The sequence below is a fragment of the Neomonachus schauinslandi genome, chromosome 4 (genome assembly GCF_002201575.2).
Source record: "Neomonachus schauinslandi chromosome 4, ASM220157v2, whole genome shotgun sequence".
NCBI lineage: Eukaryota > Metazoa > Chordata > Mammalia > Carnivora > Phocidae > Neomonachus > Neomonachus schauinslandi.
The window spans coordinates 21597664-21610905 of NC_058406.1; the positions used below are offsets into that span (position 1 = coordinate 21597664).

General features: G+C 48.2%; 1 protein-coding gene across 4 annotated transcripts in view; it reads left to right on the forward strand.

The window, feature by feature from the left end:
* Positions 1-13242, forward strand: part of PTPRU (protein tyrosine phosphatase receptor type U) — a 78213-nt gene that overhangs the window by 48674 nt on the left and 16297 nt on the right. For 3 of the 4 annotated variants that reach the window (XM_044913935.1, XM_021684412.1, XM_044913936.1), the window contains 3 exons: positions 9081-9271; positions 10014-10089; positions 10583-10659. In XM_044913935.1, the coding sequence (XP_044769870.1) occupies positions 9081-9271; positions 10014-10089; positions 10583-10659 (344 nt within the window). Of the gene's footprint in view, positions 1-9080; positions 9272-10013; positions 10090-10582; positions 10660-12329; positions 12348-13242 lie in introns of all 4 variants that reach the window. The other variant, XM_044913937.1, reaches the window with a different exon arrangement.

Genomic DNA, 13242 nt, shown 5'->3' on the forward strand with positions numbered 1-13242 from the left:
TGAATGTATCGCAATTGATTTCTCCCTTCTGCCATCCAGCGACATCTGATTTGCTTCCAGTTTTCTGGGTATTACAAACGAGGCTGCTCTGAATGTTCTTAAATGGATCTCCAGATGCATCTGCATGGCAGATCTGAGACATAGAACAGCCGGATTTGCAAAGCGTGTGCTTGCTCCCCTTTGGAAGACGGTGCCGAGCCGTGTCCCAGAGTGGCTTTGCCTGCGCTCACGGCCAGCAGCAGCGAGCGAGGGCTTCTGCTGCTCCACGGCAAGCTCAGAATTTGCCAGGCTTCTTCGCTTTTGCCAAACTAGTTTGTATAAAATGGTAATTCTCTATAGTCTTAATTTGCATTTCTCTGATTACTAATGAGGTTGAGCATATTTTCAAATCATTATTGGCCATTCATCGTTCTTCTTCCATGAAATGCCTGTTCATGCCTTTTACCTAATTTTCTATTAGGTTTTCTGTTGCTTTCTTAGTGGTTTTTAGGAGTTCTTTATATATTTAGGATGATAATCACTTTTCACTTATGAATTGCAAATATCTTCTCTCAATTTGTGGCTCATCTTCGCAGGTTATTTATAGTGTCTTTGGAGGAACAAGTTTTTATTTTAATTTAGTCAAGTTCATCAGTCTTTTCCTTTCTGATTTCTACTTTTTGTGTTTTTTTTCAAGAATGCTCGCTTCCTTTGAGGGTCATAAAATATTTTTTACTTTTTTCTAAACCTTTTTATATTTTGCATTGCACATTTCAATCTTTACCCTTCTGTGATTGATTTTTGTGTGTTATAGGGATGAAGGATTTTCTTTTTTTATATTTTCTTTTATTTATTTTTCTGTAGTAACTCATGTCCCAGCTTCTGTTACAGTTTGTATTTTCACCACTGATTGTAAAGCCACCCTCATCAGGGATCATGCTTCCATATATTTGTGGATTGTTTTTTGGCTCGTTGTTCTCTTTGATCGGCCACTTTGGTGATTCCTGTGTCTGTCGATACCTGATTGCCTCATTACTAGAGTTATAGAAGTCTTGTATCTGGTACATCAAGTTCTCCCGGCTTTGCTCCTCATCAGGGATGTCTTGGCTATATTTTTCTTATTCTCTTTCTCATACATTTCATTATATTTATTTATTTAGAGAGGGATTGCGTGCAAGCGGGGTGAGGGAGGGGGTAGATGGACAGGAAAAGAGAGAATCTTTTTTTTAAGATTTTATTTATGTTTTTGAGAGAGAGGAAGAGAGAGAGAATGAGTACGAGTGGGGTAAGGGGTAGAGGGAGAAGCAGGCTCCCCGCTGAGCAAGGAGCCTGACGCGGGGCTCGATCCCAGGACCCTGGGATCATGACCTGAGCCGAAGGCAGATGCTCAACCAACTGAGCCACCCAGGTGCCCCGGGAAAGAGAGAATCTTAATCTCCATGCTCAGCATGGAGCCTGATGTGGGGCTTGATCTCATAACCCTGAGAACTGAAATCAGGAGTTGGATGCTTAACTGACTGAGCCATCCAGGCGCCTGTCTCTCTCATACATTTCAGAATCATCTTTTCAAGTTACTTGTAAAACTTTGTTGGGTGGATTTGTATTAAATGTTTAGGTCAATCTGGGGAGAACTGACATCTTATGAAATTGTCTTTACATCCATGGAGGGGATATATATCACTCTATGTATTTAGGTCTTGAGTGTCTTTCGGTAATTTTTCCATAAAACTTTGCACATCTTTTGTTAGATGGACCCTCAGGTCCCTTGTATTTTTGATTTCCATTGCAAATGGTACATTGTGCTGATGTGTGTGGTAAAATACACGTAACGTAGAATTTACCATCTTAACTGTTGTTAAGTGTGCAGTTCGGGGTTATTAAAGACATGCATAATGTGCGACCATCACCTTCAGCCAACCCCTTAGCTCTGTTCATCTTGTGAAACTGAAACTCTGTTCCCATGAAGCAGTAACCCCCCATTCCTGCCTCTTCCCGGCCCCTGGCAACTCCCATTCTACTTGCTGTGTCTGTGAATTTGACTACTCTAATTATCTCATATACATGGAATCATAGAGCATTTGTCCTTTTGTGACTGGCTTGTGTCACTTAGCTGAATGTTTTCTAGCTTCTTTCATCTTCGAGCATCTTTCAGAATTTTCTTCCTTTTTAAGGCTGATGAATATTCCATGACATGTATGTACCACGTTTTGCTTATTCATTCATCCACCCATGGACACTTAGGTTGCTTCCATGTTTTAGTTATCGTGAAGAATGCTGCTTTGAACATGGGTGTACACATACCTGTTTGAGACCTTGATTCAGTTCTTTTGGGTACATATCCAGAGGAATTGCTGCATCATATGGTAATTCTATTTTTAATTTTCTGAGCAACCACCATACTGTTTTCCATAGTGGCCATACCGTCTGGCTTTCCCTCCAACAGTGCATAGGGACTCCACATCCTTGTAACACTGGTTATTTTCTGGGTTTTCTTTTTTTTTTTTTTTTTGATAGTAGCCATTCCAGTGGGTATGAGGTAGTATCTCACTGAAGTTTTGATCTACATTTCTCTAATGATGAATGATGTCACTTTGGGTGTGTGTGCTATTTGTGTATCGTCTTTGGAGAAATATCTATTCAAGCCCTTTGCCCATTTTTGAATTGGTTTTTTTGTGTCTTTTTTTGCTGTAGAGTTTTAGGAGTTCTCTCTGTACTCTAGATATTAATCCCTTATCAGATATATGATTTGCAAATATTTTTTCCTTTTTGGTGGATTGCCTTTTTACTCTGTGGATTGTGTCTTTCGGTGCACATAATTTAAAAAATTTTCATGAGGTCCGGTTTGTCTATTTTTTTCTCTTATTGTCTGTGCTTTTGGTGTCATAGCCAAGAAATCATTGTCAAATCCAATGTCACGAAGTTTTTGCCCTGTGTTTTCTTCTAAGAGTTTTTTTTAATCTTTTTAAAACAATTATTATTTTTTTATAGAGACAGAGAGCACATGAATGGGGTGGAGGAGGGGCAGTGGGAGAGGGAGAGAGAGAATCTCAAGCAGGCTCCATATTCAGTGCAGAGACCGATATGGGGCTCGATCTCATGACCCTGAGATCATGACCTGAGCCAAAATCAAGAGTTGGATGGACACTCAACCAACTGAGCCACCCAGGTGGCCCTCTTCAAAGAGTTTTATAGTGTTAGGTCTTACATTGAGGTCTTTGATCTAGTTTGAGTTAACTTCTGTATATGATGTGAGGTAAGGGTCCAACTCCATTTTTTTTTGCATGTGGATGTCCAGTTTCCCAACACAAATGGTACACTTTTAAAATATAACATTTCTAATTGTTGCTCATGTAGAGAAACATAGTTGATTTTTTATGTATGTATATATTGATCTTATATCCATAGTTCTTGATAACCTTACTCACTAATTTTCATTTATCTGTAGAATCTTTCAGGTTTTCTGAGTATGATCAAAAGATCTGTAAATACAAACAATTCTGTTTCTTCTGTCTCACTTCCCTTCCTTTTTTTTCTTGTCTTTCTGAGTGGCACTGGCTGGGACCTCCAGCACTGGATTGGATGGAAGTGGTAATAGCTGGAATCCTTGTCTTGTTTTCTTGGATTTAAAAAGAATGCTTCTTTTTTTTTTTTTAATTATTTTTATTTATTTATTTTTTATTCTTATGTTAATCCCCATACATTACATCATTAGTTTTAGATGAAGTGTTCCATGATTCATTGTTTGTGCATAACACCCAGTGCTTCATGCAGAATGTGCCCTCCTCAATACCCACCACCAGGCTAACCCATCCTCCCACCCCCCTCCCCTAAAAAGAATGCTTCTAACATTAAACACTGAGAATGAAGTTTGCTACAGTTTTTGGTAGAAATGTTTTATCAGGTTAACAAAATTCTTTTCAGTTTTTAGTTTGCTAAGAGGTTTTATTTATATGAGCATTAAACTTACCAAATGCTTTTTCTGCACTATTTTATATATATATATATGTATATATGTGTGTGTGTGTGTATATATATATATATATATATATATATATATATATATATAGTTGTTAATGAGGGGAGTGACATTTTCAGATTTTCTAAAGTTAAAATAACCTTCAATGCTTGGGGTAAATTCAGCTTGGTCATGATGCATTATATTTTTTATGTCTTTTTGGATTCAGTATAGGTATAATATTGTTTGAGATTTCAGAGCTATATTCAAGAGTGGGATTGGCCCATGATTTTCTCTTTTTTGTACTATCCTTGTCTGGTTTTTGGTATCAAGATTCTATTAGTCTTGTAAAATGCACTGAGGTCTCTTCTCTTTTTTCCTTATTATGAAAGATTGGAATAATTGACACCTTGAGAGTTTGGTGGAATTCACCTATAAAACAATCTCTCCTGTTGTTTTCTTCATGGAAAAATTTTAAACTTTTAATTCAGTTTATTTAAAGGAGTAGAGGACTATTGAGACTTTCTATTTTTTTTTTTCAAGCCACTTGTAGTTATTTGTCTAGGAATTTGTCCGTTTCATTTAGGTTTTAAAATTCACTGACATGCCCTTATTTATCATGTTGTCTTTGTGATCTCCCTCATTAAATTTTCACCCCCGCCCAGCATGGTAGCTATTATCAACTCATCTCACAAATGAGGAAGCAGAGAGAAAACAGAGAGGCTCAGAGAGGGGAAGTCACTTGTCAAACAGGCAGAAAGTGGCAGAGCCAGGATTTAAGTGCAGGTCTTTCTGAGTTGCAAAGAGCTGCCTCCAGCGAGGCATGGGCAGGATTTGGACAGGCAGAGATGGGAAAGGAAGGGCATGCACGGGTGAGGGAGCACACGGAAAGGTATGATTGGGCAGAAAACTCCAGTGGTCGGTGGGGAGAGTGGGAGGTGGGGGCAGTGTGGGCGCCTGCCTTGCTGCTGAGTCCTCTGGTGAGCCCCAGAGAGGCAGGATGCACGGGCTCCGCCCCCAGCCAGCTCGCTGACAACTGGGGAGACCTGGCCTAGGGAAGTCAGCCCCAGGCTAATTGCCATGGGGATGGTGGAAGCAATTAGTGCTGTAGGAGTTTCGAGAAGAAGTGCCTTTGGGCAGAGGTGGTCAGGGTTTGGGCTGGGCTGGGCAAGATGTGGCTGCTGGTGAGGAGTAACCATGGGCACGCCACAGACTATGGCGGAGGTGTGGTCAGGAGACTGGGGTCGTGGGTCCGCCCCTTTTCTCTCTCCCCACGCCCTATGCCCCCAGCCTCCACTTCCTTTGTTGCTTTCCAAACAGAGGAACCCAGATTTGGGTGGTGGGTAACAGAAAGCCAGGTTGCCTTGGCTGCATCCTCAGTCTTTTACAATGGGGATTTATCACGCTGAGTAAATGGTGGCAGGCTGTCCATGAGGAAGGCGGCTGGGATGTTCCCAGCATGTGGGAATGGGCCCCCCGCTGTGTCTGAAATCCAGCCTGTGAAAACCCTCAATCCCTTCTGAGCCCTGTCCATCTGGAGCTCTTGACCTCTGTGGGTGCCAGTGGGTTCCGCCCGCCGAATGGTTTGTCAAATAAGTGCTAGGTTCTTTTCCTCACCACACACTCTCCTTTATCAGGAAGAAAAAGACAGGGAAAGTAGGGTAGACAACAGGGCCCCAGAGTCAAATGGGCCTGGGTTTGAATCCTGGTGCTGCTGCTTAATGACTAAGTAACTCACCCCTTGTGGGCCTTGGTTTCCTCATTTGGATAGGGGATGACAGTAATGCTTACATCATAGGAATAGTCTAAGGATTAAGTGACCTAAGAATCATGCCAGGCATATGAAAGTACTTGATATGTAAGATAGTATTAGCTATTATTACAAGCCATGTTTCTTTAAAGTTATTTCCTAATTGTACTAGGGAAGGAAAAGTCTGGAGTGCTCCTAGATCATATAACCGGGAGCCTGTCTTCATCTGAGGTGGGTGGGAATCGGGGAAAGGGCCCATCTTTGAGGAGGGTCTGAAGATTTTCATTTTCAGATGGGGAAACTGAGGCCCAGAGAGGTCAAGTGACTTGACTCAGAATTTGAATTCGGGTCTCTCTGACTCCAGACCCAGTGTTTTTTTCCTCTGGGCCTCAGCCCTCCCTCCCAAAACCTCAGCTGTCTGGCAGTTACTTGTAGAAGATGTCCCACAATCACGATGGAGCTGGGGAGAGCCTGGAAGAATCCCCGGGTGGCAGTCTTGAAGTTGAGGGCTGGCACTCACCTTCCTTCCTCTCTTCCTCCAAGCTGGTTCTTGGGGTGGGGGTGGGGTGGGGGGGAGAGTGTGTGTCTCACATCCCACAGGGGAATTCATGCACAAGGAGAGTAGAGACCTGTCTTCTCTGGGCTCAGGAAGTAGAAGAGCCTCTTGGCAACATCACTGCTCATCACCCTGTTGTCTTCTGGTGGTCTTTGTTTTGTTTTTTGTTTTTTTTAAGATTTTATTTACTTACTTGAGAGAGAGAGAGCGCTAGAGAGAGAGAGAGCATGGGGGGTGGCAGGGGGGCAGAGGGAGAGGGAGAAGCAGAGTCCCCACCAAGCAGGGAGCCTGACGCAGGGCTCAATCCCAGGACCCCAGGACCATGACCCAAGCCGAAGGCAGACACTTAACCAACTGAGCCACCCAGGCGCCCCTTCTGGTGGTCTTTGTATAACATCTTCTATCCCTCTTGGGCTCGGGCAGAAGCCCAAGATTTGGCTTTGGCTTCCCATCAGGACGCTGACCAGGTGGGATTTTTTGCTTGTCTTCAGCCATTGCAAGCTGATTCTGTGTGTACTTGTGAGGCTGCCTCAGGACTGACCCTTCAGATCATCAGGGATGGGCTTTTGGACTCCCCACACCCTCCTTTGTCCCTTTCTCCACCTGGAGAGCCCTCCAGGGAGCTGTCGGCACGGCTTCCATGAAGAGCACTAGGACCTCTCTGTCTCCCAGTGTGTCGAATCAGCAGATATCCTTTGTCTTGAAATCTTTGCCCTTGTGTATTTATTGTAGATGCTCTTCAGAATTGTCGGGTCCTGAACCAGGGTCCTGCAGTGGAGAAGGACCAGGCTGACCCTGTGGTCAGCCAACTGCCCTGGCTTTCTGGGACTAGTTATGTCCACAGCCCCATTTGCAGGTGCTCGCTACGTGCCGGGCACTGGCCTGGGTGCTTTATATGCATTATCTTATTTAATATTTGTATCATCATATGGGATGATGTTTTTGTCTTCACTTGACACACGAAGAGGGAAGTTTAGGGAGAGTAAGTAACATCCCCAGGGTCCCGTGCAGAGCTGGGATTTGATCTCAGGCCTGTCTGACTCCAGAGCCTGTGTCTTAATCACCACAGTCATCCCTCTGTTCCCCTGAGGATGTTTCCCAAAACAAACAAAAAAGCTCTCCATGTTGAGAGATGGTGGTGAAACATTGCTGTTTCTACTCATCTCTTGGAGATTGAAAATGCACACTAATTAGTAGGAAGCCCTGGGAGGTCTTATAGGGAAAAAACATACTTCTTTTGGTTTCAACCAGAATTTCACAGATTCCTTTAAAACAGAGAACCCCTCCTCATCCTCCTTCTCTTCTCCTTTTTAATGGAGTAGCACTTAGTCATCTGCCGTGATCTGTGTTTTCTGGAATGCACTTTCGCAACCACTGCATAAGGCAAGTCTCTCTTTGGGCCTCAGTTTCTCCATCTGAAGAATTAAGGGCTTGGGGTATCTGACCACAGTGGTGTAACTGGCACATGACTTGCCCTCCAGCTGCAACTAACTAGAAAATCTGGAGCAAATGTGAAGGAATTGTCTTCAGACATTGGGTGAATGGTAGCTCAGGACTGATTCCCCAAAGAAGAGAAACAGATGAGGAGGGCTGCTTCATCACACTGCCTGTCTGCCTGGAGGCGGTTTTTAAACTGTGGCACAGGGAACCCAAGCAGGGTACAGAAATCCCCCTGATTTGAAGAGCCAGGGCTTGGAGTCTGGGGGAGTTGAGCAGCACAGGAGTCTGTCCTGATGTCGTGAATTCATTTTGTCTGTCAGCCATGAGTAGGAGTCAGAGGCCAGGTGCCGGAGAAGGTTCCCTAAGAAGGGTGATTCCGGCTAAGATCTGAAGGATGGATAGGAGTGCACCAGGCAAAAGCAGAAGGAGAAGGGTATTAGAGGTGGTGGGAAGGGAGGGGGCTGGCACCTGGGCCCCACTGGGGGTTTCCCCACCTGCCCCTGCCAGCTGGGACCTGGGCAGAGAAGAGCGGTGAGAAATGGGGAGGGCTGGCCTTGACTGAGCCCCTGCATCGTACCCAGGACAGGACGAGAGAAATGGGTGTTCAGTGTATGAGGGCGAATGTCCAGAGGCGGGTGTGACTGAGTGGGGCACTTTGCCCTGTCCCAGGGCCTGATCTGGGGGACCAGGGTGGGATGTCCTTGGGGATGCTGACCAGAAGAGCGGGGAGTGGGTGGGCCTGGAGGGAGGGGATAGTTTTCCCCGTGTGTGTGTGTGTGTGTGTGTGTGTGTATGTGTGTGTCACTGGGAACCTCTGACCTGTTGCCCAATTGGTGAGGCTGCCGCCCAGGCTGACAATGGAAATGCTTGCGCAGGAGAAATGCTGCTATTCAGGTGCCTCCTGTTAATCTGTGGAGGGGGTGGTGGCAGCAGCTAATTTCGGGATTTGCTTGTCTTTGAATGGGGGTAATTACTGGGAGTTGCCAATTGTTCCAGATTGTTCTCTGGAAGAGGGGGAGAAGGGGGGGCTCTCTTGGGCTCTGCTGAGCGCTGCCCCCTGCAGGCAGTGCGGTGAAGTCACAGAGGGGTGGTCCAGGCTGGGGAGCAACAGGATGGAGTCAGGGGACCCCAGGATCGCAGCAGGGCCAGAAGGGCTGGGCTGGAAGGGCCCCCCCAGAGACTCCGTGACCCAACCTCCTCATGTTACAGATGGAAAAACAGATGCAGAAGGGAAGGGACTTGCCCAGGGGCATACCGGGTGGGCCCAGCCAGGCTGCTTGGCCCCGGGGAACAACCTCCATGTTGGCCATGCACCCCTCCCCCACCCCGAGTCCATCTGGGACGTCCCAGGCTGGGGGGCCGTGTGCGTCAGGAACCCTCTTTCCTCTCTCTGACTGCAGGAGACCAGCGCAGTGCCGGGGTCACTGAGGCCAGCAGCCTGCTGGGGGGCTCACCGCGGCGTCCCTGTGGCCGGAAGGGCTCCCCATATCACACGGGGCAACTGCATCCTGCGGTGCGTGTGGCCGACCTCCTGCAGCACATCAACCAGATGAAGACGGCCGAGGGCTATGGCTTCAAGCAGGAGTACGAGGTGCGGGGCCGCAGTCCAGCCAGGACCCCTCGCCAGGGCCTCGGCGGACTCCTGCATGCTGTGGACCCTGACCCTGGGCAACCCTCAGCCTCGCCCTGGATGGACCTTTGCTCTGACAGACCCTAACTCATCCTAATTTTTTTTTTTACCTTGACTCCAATCTCAGACTGACCTGGTTTCTCACACTCCTCCTGATCCTGACTTGAAATCTGATCTTGAGTCTTCTCTTAGTCTCCATCTAGACCCTGATCATGATCCTCATCCTCTCCCTAATATGACTCTGACCACCACGAGGGACCCTGACCTCTAACCTAACACCCAGTCTTGACTTGGACCCTGACTCTCATCCTAAATTCCATTGGAACTCTGATTCAAATCTCATCCTCCCTCCATCTGGACTCTGACACCACCTTATTCTAATCTTAATTTGACCTTCACTTTTACCTTCTTCCCAACTCAAACCTGGATTTACCCTAAACCTGACCCTCATTCTGAAGTGTCTGTGAACTCTGACCCGCCCCCCGCCCCGCTTTTCTCTCTTCCTTCCCCTCACACTGCTTGGTTTTGAACTTAGTCTCTTGCTGATAAAGGGATATATGGTGACTTGATCTCAGGCTCCAGGTTGAACCCTGAATCTGGCCCTTATCTGTGGTCCCACTACCATCCTGTTAGGGGATGGGGTGTTAGGAGGGGAGGGGTTTCCCTGCCCCACTGACTACCCCTTTACTTTCCCTTCTGGCAGAGCTTCTTTGAAGGCTGGGATGCCACAAAGAAGAAAGACAAGGTCAAGGGCAGCCGGCAAGAGCCTGCGCCTGCCTGTGAGTCCTGGGGACAGGCCTGGGTCTGGGGCCATGGGTGGGAGGGAACTGGGTGGGGCTGGAGAATAGCCGGAGTGACCACTATTGAGGGCCTCCCACATGCCGAGCCATGTGCTGATTATTACACCTATTATTTTACTTACTTCTCTCAATAACCCAGCGATGTGGGACATATTATAACCCCCAGTTTACAGATAAGGAAACTGAGACGTGGGAGGTTAAGCTCCCTGCTCAAGGTCACACAGCTGATACTCGCCTGAATAGCAAATGACCTTGGGCCTCCTTTGGTGCCGCAGCCCGGGTTCTAACCCCTGGCCTGTCCTGCCCCCTCTGGTGCTGAGAGCCTCCTGGTCAGCCCTGAGCCTCGAGGTTCCCTGGCTCTCCTGCCTGTGCCGGAACTCTGGCCTTCTGGAAGCTTCCCCTCATTGCCCTAGCTCTGTGCTCCCCAGCTCAGTCCCTGCCCACCCCATGGTCCCCTGCTTTGTGTTTCCAGATGATCGGCACCGAGTGAAACTGCCCCCGATGATGGGAGGCCCCGATGCCGACTACATTAATGCCAACTACATAGACGTGAGTGCCTCGCCTTCATCTCTGCGGGCCCAGCCCCGCCCGCTGCCCAGGCAGGCCAGCGACCTGGCAGGGAATACATGGGGGTTCACAGCGCCCCCACCTCCTGCAGTCAGTGCCAGGGAGCTCAGAGGAGGGGAGGGCAGACAAAAGCCATCAGGAAAACTTCCTGCAGGGCGGACAGAGGAGGGGCTTCCGTGAAGCAGAAAGAAGGGGAGTGGGCAGACAGCTAGGCTTGGAGTTGAGGAAGGAGCCCCTCTCACTGAGGGATGGAGAGGCTTGGAGCTGGGATTCACGTGACTCACAGGAAGGCTGCAGGCAGGCAGGGGCTGGACTTGGAAGGCCTCAGATGGCAGGCCGAGGAGGTGGGGCTTTTCCCTAGGGGTCCTGGGGAGTTGCTGCAAGTGTTTGGACTGTGAGCAGAGCGGCACTCGAAGAATAACAACTCATGTTTATTGAGCAGGTACTGTGTGCCAAGCGCTGTGCTAAGCACTTTATATCAAAGATTTCATTTTATATAATCCCTGAAATCATGCTACGAGGTAGTTAGTATCGCGACCTCACTTTGCAGGTGAGGAGACAGACTCCGAGAGGTGGAGCTACTCGTCCGAGGTCACAGAGCTAGTGAGTGGGCAAAAAGGGACTCAGATCTCAGCCTGTCTGTGTCTCCCAAGCCTTTGCTGCTAACCACAAGGCTCTCCTGCCATGCAGCGCAGCAGCTGGGCCCGGATGGACCAGAGCAAGGGGCTAGGGACAGGGCAGGCAGCCAGGAGGCCTGGGCTCAGGTATGAAGAGGTGATGAATCTGCTCCCCAGGTGTGGGCAAGGGCAAGATGGGACAGGGCCCAGGGACCCAGGGCAGACTCCCCCACCCTGACAGCAAGCCAGGTTCGGGAGAGAATCATTTATTTGTTTATCAGATCTATTTCGAGCATCTACCATGTGCCAGGCATCATGCTGGGCAACAGAGATAGAGCAGTGAACAACATAGGCACCATCCCTGCTTTCCTTGAATGTATAGGTTCTAGTCGGGGAGACACATAAACGTATCTCCGAGTAAAGTCATTTCAGATGAGCTGGGAAAGCACAGGCCAGACACAAGGAATGATTTTCCCAGCGTCACACAGCAAGTTAGTGGTATGGCCAGGGTGAGCCGCAGTGGGCTGCATGGAGGCGGGGGCTTGAGCAGGCTCTGGGTGGCTGGAGAGGAAAGGGTGGGAGTAGGGAGCAGCAGGAGTGAGGGAGGAGGAAGGTGTGTACCTGGGAGATGGGATAGTCAGTGACGCGGGAGACCTCTCCTCTCCTTCTTCTTCACCTCCTGGGGGCCAGAAAATATGCTACCCCATATTTTCCAGAATTCCTTGCCTTCTCCCCCACCTCCCATGCTCTCCCTTGACTGGGGTATGGGCTGGGCCTGGCCTCTCAGACTCGGGCGACTTCAATGACAGGGGCCTCTCCTGGGTCTCCTCAGTGTCCCGGTTGGCTTCCCCATGGGCCCCCGGCAGGCTCATACCACTCCCTGCTCTCCGGCCCAGCCCTGCCCCCGTCTCTGCTCTGCCTCCCCTCCTCACATCGCCCATCCTGGCCACTCCTGTGCTCCGTCCACCTCCATCTGCCTCTGGCCTAACATCTGTCTCTTTTGCTTTGTACTGTTCCCTCACTGGCATCATTAAGATTCGGATAAACCGTGAAGTAAGTATCTCTCTCCCCGTCTCCTCCTCCTCCTCCTGCCTTCTCACCAGCTGTACCTCAGACTCTCTCATGGTCTCTGGCTGTCTTTCTCTCTCTGTCTCTGTCCTCCTTCCCCTCCACTCGTGCGCCCAACGCCAACTGTCCATTTCAGGGGCCTGGCCAGGGGCCGCCCGGGGCTGCAGATCCGACACTACCCCTCTTGTAAACAAGTCCATCCCCTCCTCCACTGCCCTGAGATGGGGCATCAGGGTTGGGATGCTTCCACAGGCCCCCTCCACTGGCTGCCACCTTCTGTCACCTTTGTGCCCCAGCTCCCCACGCCCAGTGAGTCTCACTAGCCGTACCTTCTGTGGGGCCCTGGGAGGGCTGGGAGGGGGGAAGCTGCTCTGTTGGCGCCCCATCGCTGCTGCTGGGGGGTCAGGGTCTTGAAGGAAGCGAGGATGCCCCGCCAGTCCCCTTAAAACTAGTTTCTCTGGTGTTCAAGTCCCCTTGTGGTCAGTTTGCTTGAAACTCAACCCTAATTACTTTGCCCTCAATTTAGCCCTATTTTGAATGTTTTATTTTAGGGGAGCAGTTTGGGTATTCTATTTCTAAAAATTGTGCCATCCCTGGACCTTCTAGGAATATTTTTAAAAAGTCCTATTCATCTGGTGATCCTTTAATTTGGTTTTTAATACACATTCGACCTTCGAACAGCATGAGTTTGAACTGCACTGGTCCCCTTTCTTGTGGATTTTTTAAAAATAAATTATTTTTTATTTTATTAAATTAATTTAATTTAATTTATTTATTTTTACGTTTATATTTTTATTTATATTTGATTTATTGATTTATTTATTTAAAAAAAATTTTTTTTTTAAGACTTTATTTATTTGCGAGAGAGACAATGAGAGAC